This window comes from Amblyomma americanum, chromosome 1, assembly GCF_052857255.1.
Source record: "Amblyomma americanum isolate KBUSLIRL-KWMA chromosome 1, ASM5285725v1, whole genome shotgun sequence".
Lineage (NCBI taxonomy): Eukaryota > Metazoa > Arthropoda > Arachnida > Ixodida > Ixodidae > Amblyomma > Amblyomma americanum.
This window is the reverse complement of record NC_135497.1, coordinates 454,162,483-454,179,235: the sequence shown is the minus strand read 5'-3', so window position 1 is coordinate 454,179,235 and position 16,753 is coordinate 454,162,483. Positions and strand designations below refer to the sequence as shown.

General features: G+C 45.2%; 1 protein-coding gene across 1 annotated transcript in view; it reads left to right on the top strand.

The window, feature by feature from the left end:
- Hgsnat (Heparan-alpha-glucosaminide N-acetyltransferase) overlaps positions 1 to 16,753 on the top strand; it is a gene marked incomplete in the record, with an annotated part of 126,907 nt that overhangs the window by 80,336 nt on the left and 29,818 nt on the right. Inside the window, 2 exon segments of the mRNA XM_077650670.1 lie at positions 3,732 to 3,847; positions 7,848 to 7,974. Of these exon segments, the coding sequence (XP_077506796.1) occupies positions 3,732 to 3,847; positions 7,848 to 7,974 (243 nt within the window).

The window sequence follows — 16,753 nt, the reverse complement described above, 5'->3', positions numbered from 1 at the left end:
ATAAACCATTGAGAGACATTTACTGTCTAAATTTGTCATGCCAAAGTGTGGTTAAAACATGGCAAGCACCCACACTAACAGCACCCCTTGTCATAAAAGAAGGCTCTTCTTGGGCAGGCGCTCTGTGTTTTGACCACTGGCTCCCTCATTTAATATCTCAAAATGAGACCCTTAAGGAATCAAAATAAACAAATGCATGCCAACAAAGTGATGGTTGTACTATATTCTCTTCAGGCGCTCTGTCCACATATGTGGGTGCGACCTGAATTTTATCAAATCTTGCCTACACAAGGTGCAATTTCCACAAATGTGGACACATTAAAATGTCCTGAAGCCAGAAAGATGGAGTCAGGCATGCAAAAAAAAAATGCAGGAACCTGGTTTTTATTTAATTTATTTTATCGGTAGTTTCATGTTTTAGAGTAGGTCTGGTATGGCTGCATTGAGCATCAATTTTTGTTTGCTTTATTGGCAAGCATAGATGCTTTAAAGGGACACTGAGGACAACGCTATCAAATTTTTTTCGTTACCAAAATCCTATATTTTGGCATTTCGCATCTTTGTTGGCACTTGTACAGCTGCGAAAAGTGCTTTTATTGCTAAGAAATTTGGATTCGAAGTTGAAAGGCTTTTTCCCGCCGCTCCAATTCAAACTCTGGACTTTCTGATGACAAAATAGGACAACAGTGACATAAAGCGGCAGAAATGGAAACGAGGATTCCTCGGTTGCTTACGCCGAGCACTGCGCTCTTGCCTAGCAGCAGCCGAAATGAAAGCTACTGCTGGTCGGACTTTGAAGGCCTCTATCAGCCATCGTCGCTTCGTTTATGTTTGCACCAACGTTACAGTGGATCCCGTTCCCAATTCAGACTACGAAGCAAAGAACTGTGGCCTGCATATAGTGACCTCAACTCCACACAGCATGCGATGGTTTTGAGGGCTGAGGCGGCGGGTCTGGCAAGAAAGTCTTAGCGCTGAGGAGTAGGCAGCATCACTGTCACTGCCAAGCCACCATCACGACTGATGTGTAGCGACTGGTACCTGCGGGCATATTTAAATTCTGTAAAGATAGTCCTCGTAAGGCTGGTTATGCAGCCCACCGTCTCGGTGCGTTTTCGATGCAAACACACCGAGCGGTGCGTTTGCTAACGTGGAGGCGCGTTGAACGTTGGCTATACACAGCTCTCTTTCCTTGTCACTGTTGCGTGCCGTTGCACGAATTTCGTCCGAGGAGCACTTAGAGAGACACTTGGAGGTCCTCTGCTGCTCCACCCTTGTAAGTCGAGGCGCATGTGGGCACGCAGAACGCATAGCCATGAAGTACTCCAAAAATACCGAAACTCAGCAGGCCGCATGTTGCGCCGTTCATTACAGGTTTTCTTTGACTTCCAACATTCAGGTTGTCTTTTTTCTGTCTTCCTCGGGAGATAAAAGGGCACTAGTGGTTTCAAAACAAAACTTATATACTTCAATATCGATGAAACACATAACTTTCATGCGCATTTGTCAGCCTCACAGATCTATGGTATTTTTTTTCCTATTTCATCATCACGCTTGTTTACTTGCGAAATTGGCCTGCGGCGGCGATACCTGTATTTTAGTTCGTGCTCTTTTCTACCTTACAAGAGCTTTGTTTTCAGAAAGAGTGGTGTTCTTGTGTTCCAAGGCTGGTATTCTATCGATATAAGTCAGCTTCAATTTCTCCTGAGTGTCCCTTTAAAGTGCTTAAAGTGTGCTGATTGATGACAGGAATGAGTCAAAGGAAGTATAACTGATACCTTGAAAAAATGGAGCTCGGTCACGATGTGTATGCATGAGGACCCGGCAGAAATTGCATAATTAATCATCGAGGAAGGTTGGGACTTTTGTGCAGTCCTCACATGCTGCTTATAAAAATCTGAAGTTGTGAAAAATTTTCCCACTGCTGGATCATAATTAATGCCCGTAGAGGATATGTTCCTGAAATGACTGCAGCATCTTTGATAAATGAAGCTTTATTACTGAAAGGGAGAGCCGGCATGGAAAAGGTTGATTTATTGGTTGTTTCATTGGCAGCTGATAGGGTTTTATGGGGGTTTAACATCCCATCAAAGTGGCTTGGGCTCTGAGGGACGTCTTAGTTGTGGGCTCCGGAAGTTTCGACCACCTGGGACTCTGTAACATGTACTGACGTCGCACAGTACACAGGTGTCTAGCATTTTGATGACTGCTGCGGCCGGGATTTGAACCACGTTTTTCGGGTCAGCAGCTGAACACCATAACCACTGAGCGACCGTGGCAGCATGACAGCTGATATGAAAACTTTGTCATGAATTATTCAGTGAATGATGCTGAGAGAGAAGTGTACTTTCAAATTAAAGAGACTGAGGGCAACTCATTTTTTACATTAGTAAAAATCACTTGACTGACTTTTTGTGGACAATTTTATTGTTACCGTTTGTAAATAGTGTACATATGACCACTCCCTGTGCCCTTTCTTGCTGTCCCCTCATCTCTTTCATTTCTCTTCTTCATACTGCCTGCTATCCTTTATTTCCGCTGCCCCAGCTCAGTGCCGCCACAGTGATGGCAGATGCTGCGGTTAGCAAAAATCTTTTAACTTCCATTTTTATTATTATTTTTTAATAAACACTTACTACTACTACTACTACTACTACTACTACTACTACTACTACTACTACTACTACTACTACTACTTTGTGGCTATGTTGATGTTTGTTTGGCAGTAAAAGACGCGTTCAAACTTTAATCAAACTCATGACATCTCAGTGATGAAAAGGATTCTGTGATCATCCACTGGAAATGGATGACGGGCATAGGCTAGCCTTGGATATCTGCAAACAACAAAAAAGAAATCATTGACATTTAGTATGCAAACATGAAAATTGGTTTTGAGAAAAGGAAGTGACGCTGTAACTGTCTTGCATATCTGGGTGGACACCCGAACCTCCCCATAAGAGATGTAATAAAGGCGGAACTGAAAGAAGAAAGGAAGAAATAGGTGCCGTAGTGGAGGGCTCCCGAATAATTTCGACCAACTGGGGATCTTTAACGTGCACTGACATCAGCAGCACAGGGGTGCCTTTTTGCGTTTCGCCTCCATCAAATTGCAGCTTCCTTGGTCAGGTTCGAACCCGGGTACTTCGGCTCAGTAGCCGAGCGCCCTAACCACTGAGCCACTGCGGGTGCAAACATCCTTTCTTGTTTTTTGTTCTCTTCTGGCTTACCAAAGTTCTGTTTTCAGTATAAGTAGCCTCTTTGTCATTATAACATTGTGATCACTCCACATAGTCCAACCTTACTATGCCCTCAGAGTCCCTTTAATTGCTTTTCCTCTTTGAGACGCTTAGTTTTCTCTATTTCAGGTTTATTTTCCAGATTTATGCACTTCAAATTTGAACTGTTTTCGCAGTGAAGCTGAAAGCCTAAATTAGAATTTTGCCACCATTGGCTCAAGCAGTCCAACTCTGGCTGATAAGAGTAATGAGTTTCATTTAGATTATTGTTCAGGGTGCTTGGTGACAAGCAGTTATGCATTCTTTTTTGAAGAGGAGAACTTAAGTTGAGATTTAGTTATATGAAGCACTATATGCTGGATAATAATAATAATATGTATTCCTTTGTGCTGTGCTCATCCCTTCTCCTTGCGGCTATTACAGCAGCACAGATTGAAGGTGTTAAGTGGATGTCTGTGCAACAGTTTTCGGACTGATAAGTAACCTGGTGTGCAGGTGTGGGCCCCCCTGCGAGATGTGCTGGCCTACTGGCCAGAGTGGCTGCTGTCCATTCCCATTCTGGGGCTTCACCTGGCGCTCACCTTTTGCCTACCTTTGCCTCATTGCCCCCGGTGAGCGAGGCGTTCATTGCACCACGTCTGGTCGGGTCTCCCTTTACAGTGTCCACTACTAGCAGGCAAAAATGCTGTGTAAATGTAGTGACAGCATACTCCCAGGATGTAAACAATGTGGACACATGTGCCGATTGCGTTAACCCCACGCTTGTCCCACAGACTTTCTTTTTATCAGACAGCCAAGATCGACTGCGTTTTGAACAAGTGTCACTCGGCATCAGTGTCATTCGCAGCCGTTTACTTGAGAATACTTGCTGCAGAGTGCACTTGCTTCAGAGGGAGTTCGATGGCCTTACTGCAACTGGCTAGAATGTATGTCCGCTTGGGTAGCATCGGTAACAGTGCTTCCAGTGTTGAAATGAACTCAACTGAAAAATGGTCTCTTCCAAAATATATGGTTTTGGTGCTGAAGGCATTTTTAAGGCTAACAGTTGGTGCACTGTACGTAAAAAATGTGTTCTGCCATTTTCATTGTCCGTGTAGTGTGTGTACTATATGTCTTCCCTTTTAATATTTTGTTTAGGTGGTAAAGTCCTAGTAAATGCTTTTATTTATAAAAGGGCCTCTTAAAATTGTTTGAGCTGTGAAAAAATTAGTGGCTCATAAATTTTGAACTGGGTGTATGCACTTTTGTTCACTTGTAATGGCCCCACTTGTTACAAACATTTTAGTATGAACAAGAGCAACGTGACCATAGCAGTGGACACTGTGGATATGTCACTGAGGCTCTGATGGCAGACTGAATGGGATGATGTAATCGGCAGCAGACTCCACATGGTAAAGCCAACCAACCCTAGGCGAATAGAAGTCATGTAGACACCAAGAATGTTTTATGGAAACAGTTTAATGCCACCTTTGCAATGGATACACGCACCTTGCACGCAACTTCATACTCATGAAACAAAACACACCTTTATATGAAGCGTGTAGAGACGTACCGTATAAACGCGCGTGTAAGGGCCGCACCCTGTTTTCCATTAGGAAATATTAGAAAAAAATAATATCCCTGTAAGGGCTGCACCCAAACTTTCCACATGACCAACGTGGGAATAGCCTTCGAAATGCACGCACCGTGGCCTCCACGATCAGCTCCGGCTGCAAGCAATGGCGCGCTTCGCAGGCGACGCATGCGTACAGGAGCTTCCAGGTGCCGTCTACGGATGGCACCAGAGGCCGCGGCTCATTATCATCGTCAACTTTTTCCTCCTCCGCGAGTTCCGCCAGCTCCCGCTATCCATATTGGCATCTATCACCAGCTGTAGCATTTTGTTATTGTCAAAGGCACAGGTGTTGGTTGTGGTTTTCGCGTGCTGCCGCAGAGCGTTGTAGTTTTAGCAGTTTTAGCACGATAAGGCAAGCACCTTAATAGCTACACAGCTGGGAGTTTGCTATCGAACGCGGCAAGCGTGCGGCAGGCAGGGAATTCGACGTGACGGAGAAGTGAGTCCGACGATGGTGCCACCAAAAGAATGCATTGAGGAACACAAGCTGCAAAAAGCGCTCTTTCCGAGGCAAGCCGTGCAAGTTTCCTGAACTGGAAGAAGAGCTGCTCTGCTAAGTGATGGAAGCGCGGAACAACGGCTACGCGTTGACAGCGGGCGTGCTGCGCGACTTCTTGTAGGATGAGCGTGCACCGGGGCACAGCACCAGCTCAGAGTGGGAATACACCGCGAGTGGCGATTGAACGTAGAAGAAATGCCCCTGTTTTCTCAATTGGTGTGTTTTACTTTTAAAAAAAGTTTTTTTTTCGTAAATCGCGTGTATGGACCGCACCCCAAAAATTGGCCCTCAAATCTGGAAAAAAAAGTGCGGCCCTTACACGCATTTATACGGTAGTCACAGTAAACCACACTTTGTCTTCATACATCAAACTGGACAAACGAAGGAAAAATTTGATTATATTTGCGCTGAACACATTGTTTTTCATCTTAGATTGCTCTTAGGGGAATATGCACTCATAGATTTGCTATGCGTATTTAGGTTCATAAAAGAAGGTAATGTTTTATGTAAACTGTAGGGTAGAAAAGATTTAGTTCCTTTAACACAGCAAACAGGCATTTTAACCCTGTGTTTGGTGCAAGATAGCCTTAGCTGCTTATGTGTCACAAAACTGAACACAGCACACAAGCCACCTGGAACTTGCGCGGTCATTTCAGAGTGCAGCTGGGAATTGGAACATCGCTCTTTTAATATGTACAGAACGGGGCCAAGCAACACTCAGCAAAAAGAGTCGGCAGACACACTTAAGCCTCCCTGTTCACTTTGTGAACGCGGTTGCCGTGCACTGTGGTGTGATGTAACTTGATGCCACACAGCTGGCAATTCTACCTCTGCATTGCTTTATGTAGCTGCTGCCATGACACCATTGCACCGCTGTGATCTGCACTCTAACTTAGTGAAGGCAGTCGCCGCCTTACAACGACCTGCGCTCCGCCTTCAGGGTATGACGCGATAGCTAAAGGGTTAATGCCAATACATGCAGGATTGGTCATTTTCTACTTTACATTCACAGATCCCTGGGAGTCCTCGTACACCTCGTGGTGCAGTGGTTAAGCGATGCGCCACTGCCGTGCAGGATGGCAGGTGCTGCCACCGGTGGGACTTGTTTGATTCAGGTTGTCCCGAGCAACCTCGCGTGACCAATCATTAATTTAACTGCCACCTGCCAGGTTGCATGAGGGCACTATCTTTTATGGGTACCATCGAGTGCCACCACGCACACACGTACACAGGCGAGTGTTCACTCAATTGGGCAAGTAAGCCTGCTGGGACAAGGTGGCCGCACCTGGTGCTCAAATGGATGTCAATGCTAGAGGCTTTTGTCATGCAGCTTACATAAACTGGGAAATGATGGCAGTGATGACTATCATTATGATAGGTGTCATTTGAGGGGTTTAACATCCTGAAATAGGCACTGTAGTGGAGGGCGCTGGATTAATTTTGACCACCTGAGGTTCCTTAACATATGCTGACATTGCACAACACTTAGGTGCTTATTGCATTTCTTCTCTATCAAAATCCAGTCACTTTGGCCAGGATTTGATACCCTTGATGTTGGGTTCGCAAGCCGAACGCCATAGCCACCAGGGTGGGTGAAGGTCACGTTTTATGGTATATAGATGGCGGGGACACAGTGGCCGACGCTGGTGGAAGATAAAGTCCCCTAGTTCTCTTAAATCTCTCTTCTCTGAGCGGCCCATTCTCACTCGATATTTGAATCTTTTACGTGGGTAAGAACTGGTGCCTTGATGACAAAGCAGTAACTCTCACCTGTCAGTCTCTCATTCTTTGGTTTGTTTTCTTTTTGGTTGGCTAATTTGTTCATGCCACCCCTTGCATCCATCACTGCGTGTCCAGTTCAGTGCCCATGTTCAACAACAATAACAACAAAAAAAATGCTTGCTGCGTGGTTCCGCTGAACGGTGGCTGTCTGGCCAAACGCCATGAAACAGGCACCGAGTGATAGCATCTGATTTTGATGGTAAAGAGATAGTTCATGTACGCTTTTGTTTCTGCTAGGGAAGTTTCACCGCTTGGCCAACAGAAGACACTGCGATCACAGGCCCGGTGCAGAGGTGCATGTGCGGTGCTTTATCTGGTCGCTAGCATCCAATGCATTTTGTATGTCGTGTTCTCACCTATATATCTTGTACTCAGGTGAAGGTCATGATGGTGATGGTGGTGGTGATGAAGTAAAGAAGTTCAGTGAAAAGGCATCAAAAAATGACTTCAGAGTAAAAGGAAGTTTCATATGATTTGTAGTAAAGAACACTAGCGCAGAATCGTGCACCCAGTGTTGTTCTTGGGATTTTTCATCAGCATGTGCTGCCTTCTCACTTTGCTATACTGTTTGCAAACTGCACAATGCGGAGAATCACATGAACAAGCAGTTCCTGAGAACTTGCTGTCTACCTGTTGTTGCTTTCAGAGCACTTATTCTTTCAGCAAAGGTGCTGTTGAATGAAGGGCATCAGCAGTGTTTGCTCCATTCATGCAGGGGCTACCTGGGTCCTGGTGGCTTGCACCTGAACAGCAGCTTCACCAACTGCACAGGAGGTGCAGCTGGCTACATCGACCGGACCATCTTTGGCAATGAGCACATCTACCAGACACCAGATATGCGGGTAACTGAGGAATGCACAGACGTGTGCAAGCATCTAAGCTTGTGCTGTATTGTGCAGTGCCTTAGCTGGATATGAGGAAAACATGAAATGCAGCATCTGCTGTAGCACCATCCATTCAGACATCCGGCTACTCAAACATTTTCAAGTTCGAGAAGGCAAAAACTGCCTCTTACTTGGTATGCAGTGTCTGTTAAAGATCAGCACGTGTTTAATCCAGACTGTTCTGTCTTAATTTTTTGGTCTCTGATCATTAGCTGTTTACCCCACCTTGACTGTGTCGAACATTGGTTGATTCTGTGCCTTTATTTTGTTCTGAAAAGAAAATGAAGTTTAACGTTGCCAAAGTGGCATCCTGTGCACTTGTAAAAATTTGAAACTGTCGTTTAAGCTCTGGTTTCCTTGAAATCTAAACTGTTGTCTTAGCTATTTTTCTTTAAGTGTTGTAAGTTATAAACAAAATGCCGTTTTGTAGTGACAACTTACTAGTACCATATTTTCATTTTAGAGTGTGGTCTCTTACTGAAAACTGCAGCCACTGGACTGTCAGAATGCTTGCCAGTACTGTCAACTTCAATTCAGTGAATGGGCTACAAGAATTGGTCATACTACCTTTCTGTGGAACTCAGCTGAATAGGCAGAGCTGAAAAGCATGTGTACTTGATTGTTTCATTTCCAAAAATAATCTCTCATTATAAGCTGCTGTTTTTAGCTTTAAAAGTGTGCTGTGCAGGTTGCTATTGTGACCTAATATGGGTTCAACATATTTTCATGCGGAAAGAACAACCTTTTGCTGTTTGGTTCAGTTTCTTCTCTTAGAGTGAATGCCCGTCAATGTGGGCTTCAAGGGACCGAAAAAAATGATCAAATTATCCTAAAGTTGGCATTATCGAATCACCCCCAAAATCTGCTCACATCAAAGTAAATTTATGTGGTGAACAACTGGGCAATGGTTGCCTCTCTTTGACGTCAGAACTGCACGGCCCAGCAACTTTTTTTCATAGTTCTATCAAAGCTTTATTGTGTACACACTGTCGTGAGTGCCAAAGAAGAACTGCTTCAAAATGATGACATTCTGCAACATCCTTCACGGGGTGGGTACAAGTGGCAGTGTCGCATGTGAGAAGGCTTCACCACACAAACTTTCAGTGCACTGAAACGGCAGAAGAACTGCGTGGACTGAAGCGTGGGAGATTCACATTGGTGCTGGAGTGGCGGGAAAAAAAAAACGGACATAAAAGACTGGCCATGTACCAGTCACCATCCAAATTAAGGCACAGCTGGCTGTCTGGTTCACAGCCGGAAGCCATTATTGCCGCGGTCTGGTATGAAACTCAAAAGGCAAAACTGAAACTATGTGGCCAGACGCATTTTTTGAAGGCTCCGATCAGTCTCATGCCTGCTGTTGTGCGCATGTCAGAGGTGTACGTTCAACACTGCACCATGCAATTCAGGCTTGAGGAGAACTCTTTAAACAGTCACCTTAAACAAGCACTGTAGACCTACATGTGTGATGGCCAGTACCATGCCAGCAGTCCAAATTATCCAGATTTTCGAACCAATGGGGGCTGAATTAACAAGGTTTTACTGTAATGGCTGCTGTGCTTGGCCATACCAAATAAGTTGTGTTGGTTCTGCACACAGTGTCTTCATTTTTCATGTTCCTAGGCACTTCTGCTTTACTGCTGATGTACCCCGCATGGGGGCGTCTGCAGCTTGCAGGCGTCGGTGAGTGGCGACACCGCGGGTTCCCGAGCATCCGCAGGGACATCCCCACAAGGGATGATGGTGAACAGTGCATCACCACGGACCCGAGCACCCGCGTCTAGCCGTGCGTGGCATCGCCGTGTCCGGGGAAAAGGGGATCCTGGTGGTTGAGCCGATGCTGAGCGTTTGGACCTTTAAGGCCCCTCGGCGGAGGCAACACACCACTTTGGCCCCAGCTTCCTGTAGACGGCACCTCCGGCCTGACCCGACCGGGGGAAATCGGCAGTAGTCGCCTTTTCCTATCCTCCCCTCTATCTTTCACTTTCCTACCCCTTTCTCACAACTCTCCTGTCTCCTACTCACTTCTAGTTTCTTCTTTTTTTCCTGACGGCGAGGGTTAACCTTGTGTGGCCAACCACCCTGAGCTGCGTCATATTGGGTTATAGTTGGGGTGTACAGCTGGCGAGGGTAGGACTTGTTTGCAAGTTCCTGTCCCGTCCCCAAGTTGGGCTCCATGGTGGGTGGCTGGCACCGTAGCCGAAAAACACACTTATCCTATGGCAAACCTTCTCTCAGCAACTGATCGCCCTCACAAGAGAGGGTGGACCGAGGTAACTCAAAATTTCATGACAAAAAAGAAACAAAAGTTTTCCTAAGTTTCATGTGATTCATAGTGAGCAAAGCGACAAATCTGCTAGAATAATCTCCCCATTCATTGTAGAAAAATGTTTGACGGGTGTCTTGGGCTTTGGCTACAAGGTTACAAAAATGGCCAGTGGAGATCTCTTACTGGAACTCCGAGATAGCATCCAACACTCAAAACTTTCCAACATTGTGTCCATGGGTGACATCCCTGTATCCATATCTGCCCACTGATCCCTCAATACAGTCCGGGATGTAATTTCAGAGAATGATTTTCTGCACCTCACTGAACAAGAAATCAAAGAAGGGCTTGCTGAACAAAACGTTGTTGATGTCCACATGATAAAAATAAGAAAAGAAGGCAAAGAAATACCAACAAAGCACATAGTCTTGACATTTGCACATAATACTCTCCCAGACTCAATTGAAGTGGGTTATCTAAAAATAAATCTGAGACCCTACATTCCTAACCCTCGACGATGCTTTAACTGTCAAAGGTTCGGCCACGGCTCAGGGAGTTGCCGCGGTCGTAAAACTTGTGCAAAATGTGCTTCAAAAGATCACTCTTCTGATGACTGCGACGGCACCCCACGCTGCGCAAACTGTGAGGGAGACCATGCTGCATACTCCAGGGCGTGTCCCTCCTGGAAGAAAGAAAAAGCAATAATCACACTCAAAACTACTGAAAACATTTCGTTCAAAGAAGGAAGAAGGCGATGCACACAAACAAGCACATTCTCCTTCACAGCCAAAACAAACTTTGCCGATGTGGTGCGTGGGCGCGGCGCACCACAACAGGCTTCGGCACCTGCCCAGGCCGCTCGCAGTGAGCCTGTGGTGGGGCCATCCGCGCTCCCAGGTGGAGTAGGTAACACTACCCCGCCAACCCAAAAAGAGGCTTCGCAGACCCCCGTGTCCGTGGCCCCCAAGACCTCCTCCCACAGGTCGAGGTCCAACTCTAATGTCCACGTGCCCTCCGCACGGTCTTCCAGCGCCTCTACAGAGGCGATGGACACGACCCAGGGCAGCCCCGTGCCATCCACGTAGGGTGGTCGGCAGAGCTCTCTGGATCGGTCAAAAAAAGATAGGCCCCGAATCAAAGGGCCACAAATAACTTAATCTAGTTTTAACTACATAGGAAAACAAAATTAAGATGGCTTTCATAATGCAATGGAACTGTAGAGGACTTATGAATAACTGCAGTGACATAAAAGATATACTAGGAGCACACGCTCCTGTTGCGTTATGTCTAGAAGAGACAAATTTAGGGCCTCAAAACAATCATTTTTTTAAGAATTATGCTGTTTTTCGCCGCGACCGAGAACAGGCGAGCAGGCTGTCAGGAGGTGTGGCAATTATAGTCAAAAACGGTGTCCCGGCTAGTGAGCTTAAACTAAATACAAGACTTGAGGCAGTAGCAGCCACTCTGCTTGCACATAAAACGATTACAGTTTGCTCTGTATATATTGAGCCACAGTTGAAATTAACACTCCTTGACTTAGAGGGCCTTTTAAATCAGCTACCAGGGCCATACCTGGTAGTTGGCGACGTTAATGCACATTCTCGTTTTTGGGGAAGCGAGAAAACGGACGCTAGAGGGCAGCTCATCGAGGATTTTATTCTATCTACTAATATCTGTTTGCTGAACTCGGGTAAACCCACATACTGTTCCCCATCCTCAGGAAGAATGAGTGTTTTAGATTTGTCTTTTAGTTCACCGTCTGTTTTTAGCGATTTTAACTGGAGTGTTTTAGACAATCCATATGGAAGCGATCATCTCCCTGTTTTAATAGGTCTGTCATCCTCGCCAACAATTATTCCAACAAAACCACAGCGTTGGAAACTACATTTAGCTGATTGGACATTGTTTCAAGAAAAAGCAAGTTTACAGGATATAATTTTAGAAAACCACAGCATAGATTACATAAATGAAATGTTCACAACATGCATTCTTTCTGCTGCACATGTATCAATTCCTAAATCTACAGGAGTGGTGCGCCAAAACCACAAAATTTGGTACACACGAGAATGCAAGGAGGCAAAAAAACTACAGAATAAAGCCTGGGGAGTCTTTCGCATATACCCAACTCATGAGAACCTTATTTTTTTCAAAAAGGCGAGAGCACATGCGAGGCATATCCGGCGCAAGGCCGAGAAAACATCATGGAAAACCTACGTCTCTTGTATAAACAGCTCAACCACATCAAAAAAAATGTGGGAGCAAGTTCGAAAATAAATGGCCGCTACTCACCTTTCACAATTCCTCTTCTCACAACACCCGGCACGCAAACGAGTTTAGAGGAACAGGCAGACATACTGGGGGAGCACTTCGCTGTAGTTTCCGGTTCAGCACATTATACGCAGTCATTTCTTAAATACAGAAACATAGCCGAAAAACGAAGGCTCCCAACAAGTGGAGGTACTAATGAAAAATATAATACTCTTATTACACTCCAAGAAATCAACACTGTACTGTCTGCCGGTAAGAAAACTGCTCCAGGACCCGACCAAATACACTATGAAATGCTTGCCCATCTTTCCAAGCCTGCTGTAGAGGCACTTTTAAGATTCTTTAACAAAGTATGGGTATCAGGGAAAATACCTGAAGCCTGGAAAAAAGCTATTATTTTACCGTTCCTTAAACCTGGAAAACCCCCAACCTCCCCTAGTAGTTACAGACCCATAGCCCTGACTAGTTGCCTCTCAAAATCTTTTGAAAGTGTCCTTAATATAAGATTAACGTTTTTTCTTGAATCCTGTGAACTTCTTGATGCCCATCAGTGTGGTTTTAAAAAGGGATGCTGCACAACAGATCACCTAGTCCGTCTTGAAAATACCGTTCGAGAAGCTTTCATTCATAAGCAATACTGTCTCGCTGTATTTTTCGACTTGGAAAGTGCATACGAGACGGCCTGGCGGTTCGGGATTCTTCAAGACCTTGCCGAGCTTGGCATCCGAGGAAGAATGTTTAACTGCCTAAAAGACTTCTTATCTAATCGTTCATTTCATGTCCGCCTGGGTACAACCCTTTCGAGAAATTTCATTCAGGAAAACGGAGTACCTCAGGGCTGCATTTTAAGCACAACTCTCTTCGTTGTGAAAATGAACTCTCTTACGAAAATAATCCCAAGGTCCGTTATGCACTCGGTCTATGTAGACGACCTTCAAGTAGCTTGCATATCCTCCAATGTATCGACATGTGAAAGACAAATACAATTGACAACAAATAAACTAGCAGCATGGGCGGATAAAAATGGTTTCCGGTTTTCCCCACAAAAATCAGTGGCAATTCTGTTCTCATTAAAACGAGGATTATAGGCAGATCCGACCCTACATCTGAACGACACTGAGTTGCCCGTAAAAAGTGAGCACAAATTTTTAGGTATAACATTTGACAAAAAACTCACTTTCCTGCCTCATATTAATGCATTAAAAAAGAAAACTTCCCAATCACTGAATATACTCAAAGTCCTTTCACATAAACACTGGGGTTCTGACAGGGCAAGCCTCCTAAAAATCTACCGCTCTGTGGTACGATCCTGCTTAGACTATGGCAGTATAGTATATGGTTCAGCAAGACCATCGTATTTGAAACGACTCGACCCAGTGCACAATTCAGGTTTACGCCTTTCAACTGGTGCTTACAGGACGTCGCCTATAAGCTGTCTTTATGTTGAAACCAACGAGCCGTCACTTACAGACAGAAGAGCCATGCTCACATGCTCGTACATTCTAAAAATTCGTTCACTGCACAAACATATTTGTTACCCCATCGCTACAGAGTGCCCATCCAGAGAACTCTTTAAAAATGAACCACAAGCTACCCGTCCACTGCTCTTACGGTTCGAAGACATATGTCAGAACCTTGCGTACTAGACATACTGCCAAGCATTTCTCGAAGACGAGGTCCACTTCCGCCATGGTACAACTTTCCGGAGATCTGTGATCTCACTCTTGCAGGCTTCCGTAAAAAACAAATCCCGCAAGAACATATCATACAAGAATTCCTCACACTTGAAGAAAAATACAGTAATTACGCAGCCTTTTATACAGACGGTTCCAAAACAGATGCTTACGTTGGAAGTGCAGCGGTACACGGGAATTGGTACAAAATAGTAAGACTTCCACAGTGTGCTTCAATCTTCACTGCGGAATGTTACGCTATCTGTGTAGCCGTAAAAAAAAATAGTAAATGAGAACCTCACCAACAGTATTATTTACTCAGACTCACTAAGTGTGCTTACAGCCATTCATTCCAGAAATGCAATAACTCCGCTGCTTGGGGACCTTATACACAACATTACAACAGCCATAGCAAAAGGACAAAACATTAGACTCTGTTGGGTACCAAGTCATGTCAGCATAAAGGGCAATGAAAGAGCAGATTTGTGTGCGGCTCAAGCTTGTGGCAAGCTAATAAAGAATGCAAATGTGCCCTATAAAGATTGCATGAAATTACTAGAATGTAAGGCAAGGAAAATTTGGCAGTCCTCTTGGGACAGCGAATTAAATAACAAGGTACACTTAATGAAACCAGTGCTCGGTGAATGGAAGTTGTGTGCATCAGAAACGTTTCAACGAAGTCATTATCTGTCGCCTCTGTATAGGCCACACACACATTACAACTTCCTGCTGCGTCCAGCGACCAGGGTGGTTTGAGCAACACATATCACAACTGCAGATGAAGTACCAGCGATGTCGTCACTGGTTGACCTCAGTGTGGTCAAGCACATTGAGATTTACGGCGCTTGCGCAGCCACGTCACCTCACTACCGCGCATGCGCCGTTACCATGGCACCCAGCTGTGCTGTTCCGCCGGTGTTGCAGTTGCGCCTGGCTACGGAGCTTGACGTATAAAAACCCTGATGGTATTTTCATTGTTAGTGAGGTGCTCCATAGGTGAAGAAGCTGACGGTGAGCACGTGTACTACACACAGCATCTTCGTCAGCTACGAGAAACTGCTTCGGACGACCCCGAAATCGTTGCTTGGCATGAAGAGGCGCATCAGCGTAAAAATGAAGCCCAAAGGGCTAATCGTGCATACGTAGCTCTCGCTTCGCATATACTGGCCTAGCAGAGCTAATCCACTGCAAATTTTTCTCACAATGACGCTGCTTGTTTTGCAAATTTTTGACGATGTTGGCAGTCATTGTGGCAGTGGTGCCATTCTTCATGGCATGGTTCTTGATGATCTCTTTGTCACTGTCTCAAGCGCTACTATTGTTATTGCCTGGCTTACCCGTTCTCTGTGTGGAATGGTGTGGGATCAAAGGGAAAGAGGTGTTGCTAAAAATATAGCAGCTGAAGATTTCATAGCACATTATTAATTTTTTTTGCATTGGATTTACTGGATGTGAATCCAGAAAACATACTTGGAATCACATCCAGTTAAAGCTTGGCAATATGAACCTCACAGGAATGCCAGCACAGCTCAAACTAGCGAAAGTAAATAGAAAATATGGTACACTGCGATTGGGGAGCAGCCGGGTTATGAGCTTACCATATTTTATTGTTTTAAAAAAGTCATCACCTGCGTCTAAGCATAACCGGCATGGCAAGCGATCATCAAAATAATGCCACTCAGCCCTTAATTGCGTGCTGCAGAGCCGCCTGCGCACCTCTGACTTGCACGCAACAACAGGCGTGACAACAGACAGACGGTCTCATCTCCGAGAGTAGTCCGACCACTTAGTTTCAGTTTCTCTGAGCTTCGCGCCAGCCCACGGCAACAATGCCTATCACTCGTGCATCAGCCACTCAACTGAGCCCGGCCGCATGCCACTTAGGATGCTGGTTGGCGCTGCTGTGTACTATCTCCTCATGTGTGGTTCGCATGGCTCTTCTTCACCTGTTGTTCAGTCTGTGCGATGAAGCCTCCTCACTCGCGATGCAGCCGCTTGTGAGTTGGCTGCACTGCTGCCATGTTGCACCGTGAAGGATGCCGCGGAGGCCCTTTTCATTTTGGAGCTGCTCTGCTATGAATGCTTCTGACAGTGTGCACACAGTAATAGAGGTGTCAAAAATAGTCATTTTCCACTGTTCACATCTCTAAAGCAGGCAGCCATTGAAATGTCAATCACTAGCTAAATGTCAATGTCAGTTTTTTCAGTGTGATTGGATAATCTGAACACTTTTTCCAGTTCCTGGAAGTTTTAATTAACGAACTTCTGCAGTAAAAAGAAAACTGGTAGCTTCAAGAGCTTCAAGCTGGGATTTGAGGCAGGCGCTGTGATTCGTTTACGTGTATGGGTAATCCTGGAATGTTATATAGTGTTATTAGGGTGTCTCCTTGAGCTGGTTTCTAAGGCTGGTTGAAGCCTGACGTGGCTGGTTTGTATTAACAATTATCTTCATCAATGTCCTGTATACAGCAGGCAGTAGGCTAAATGGGTCTGCAGTTTTTCAGATCGTTAACACCATCTTTCTCCTAGG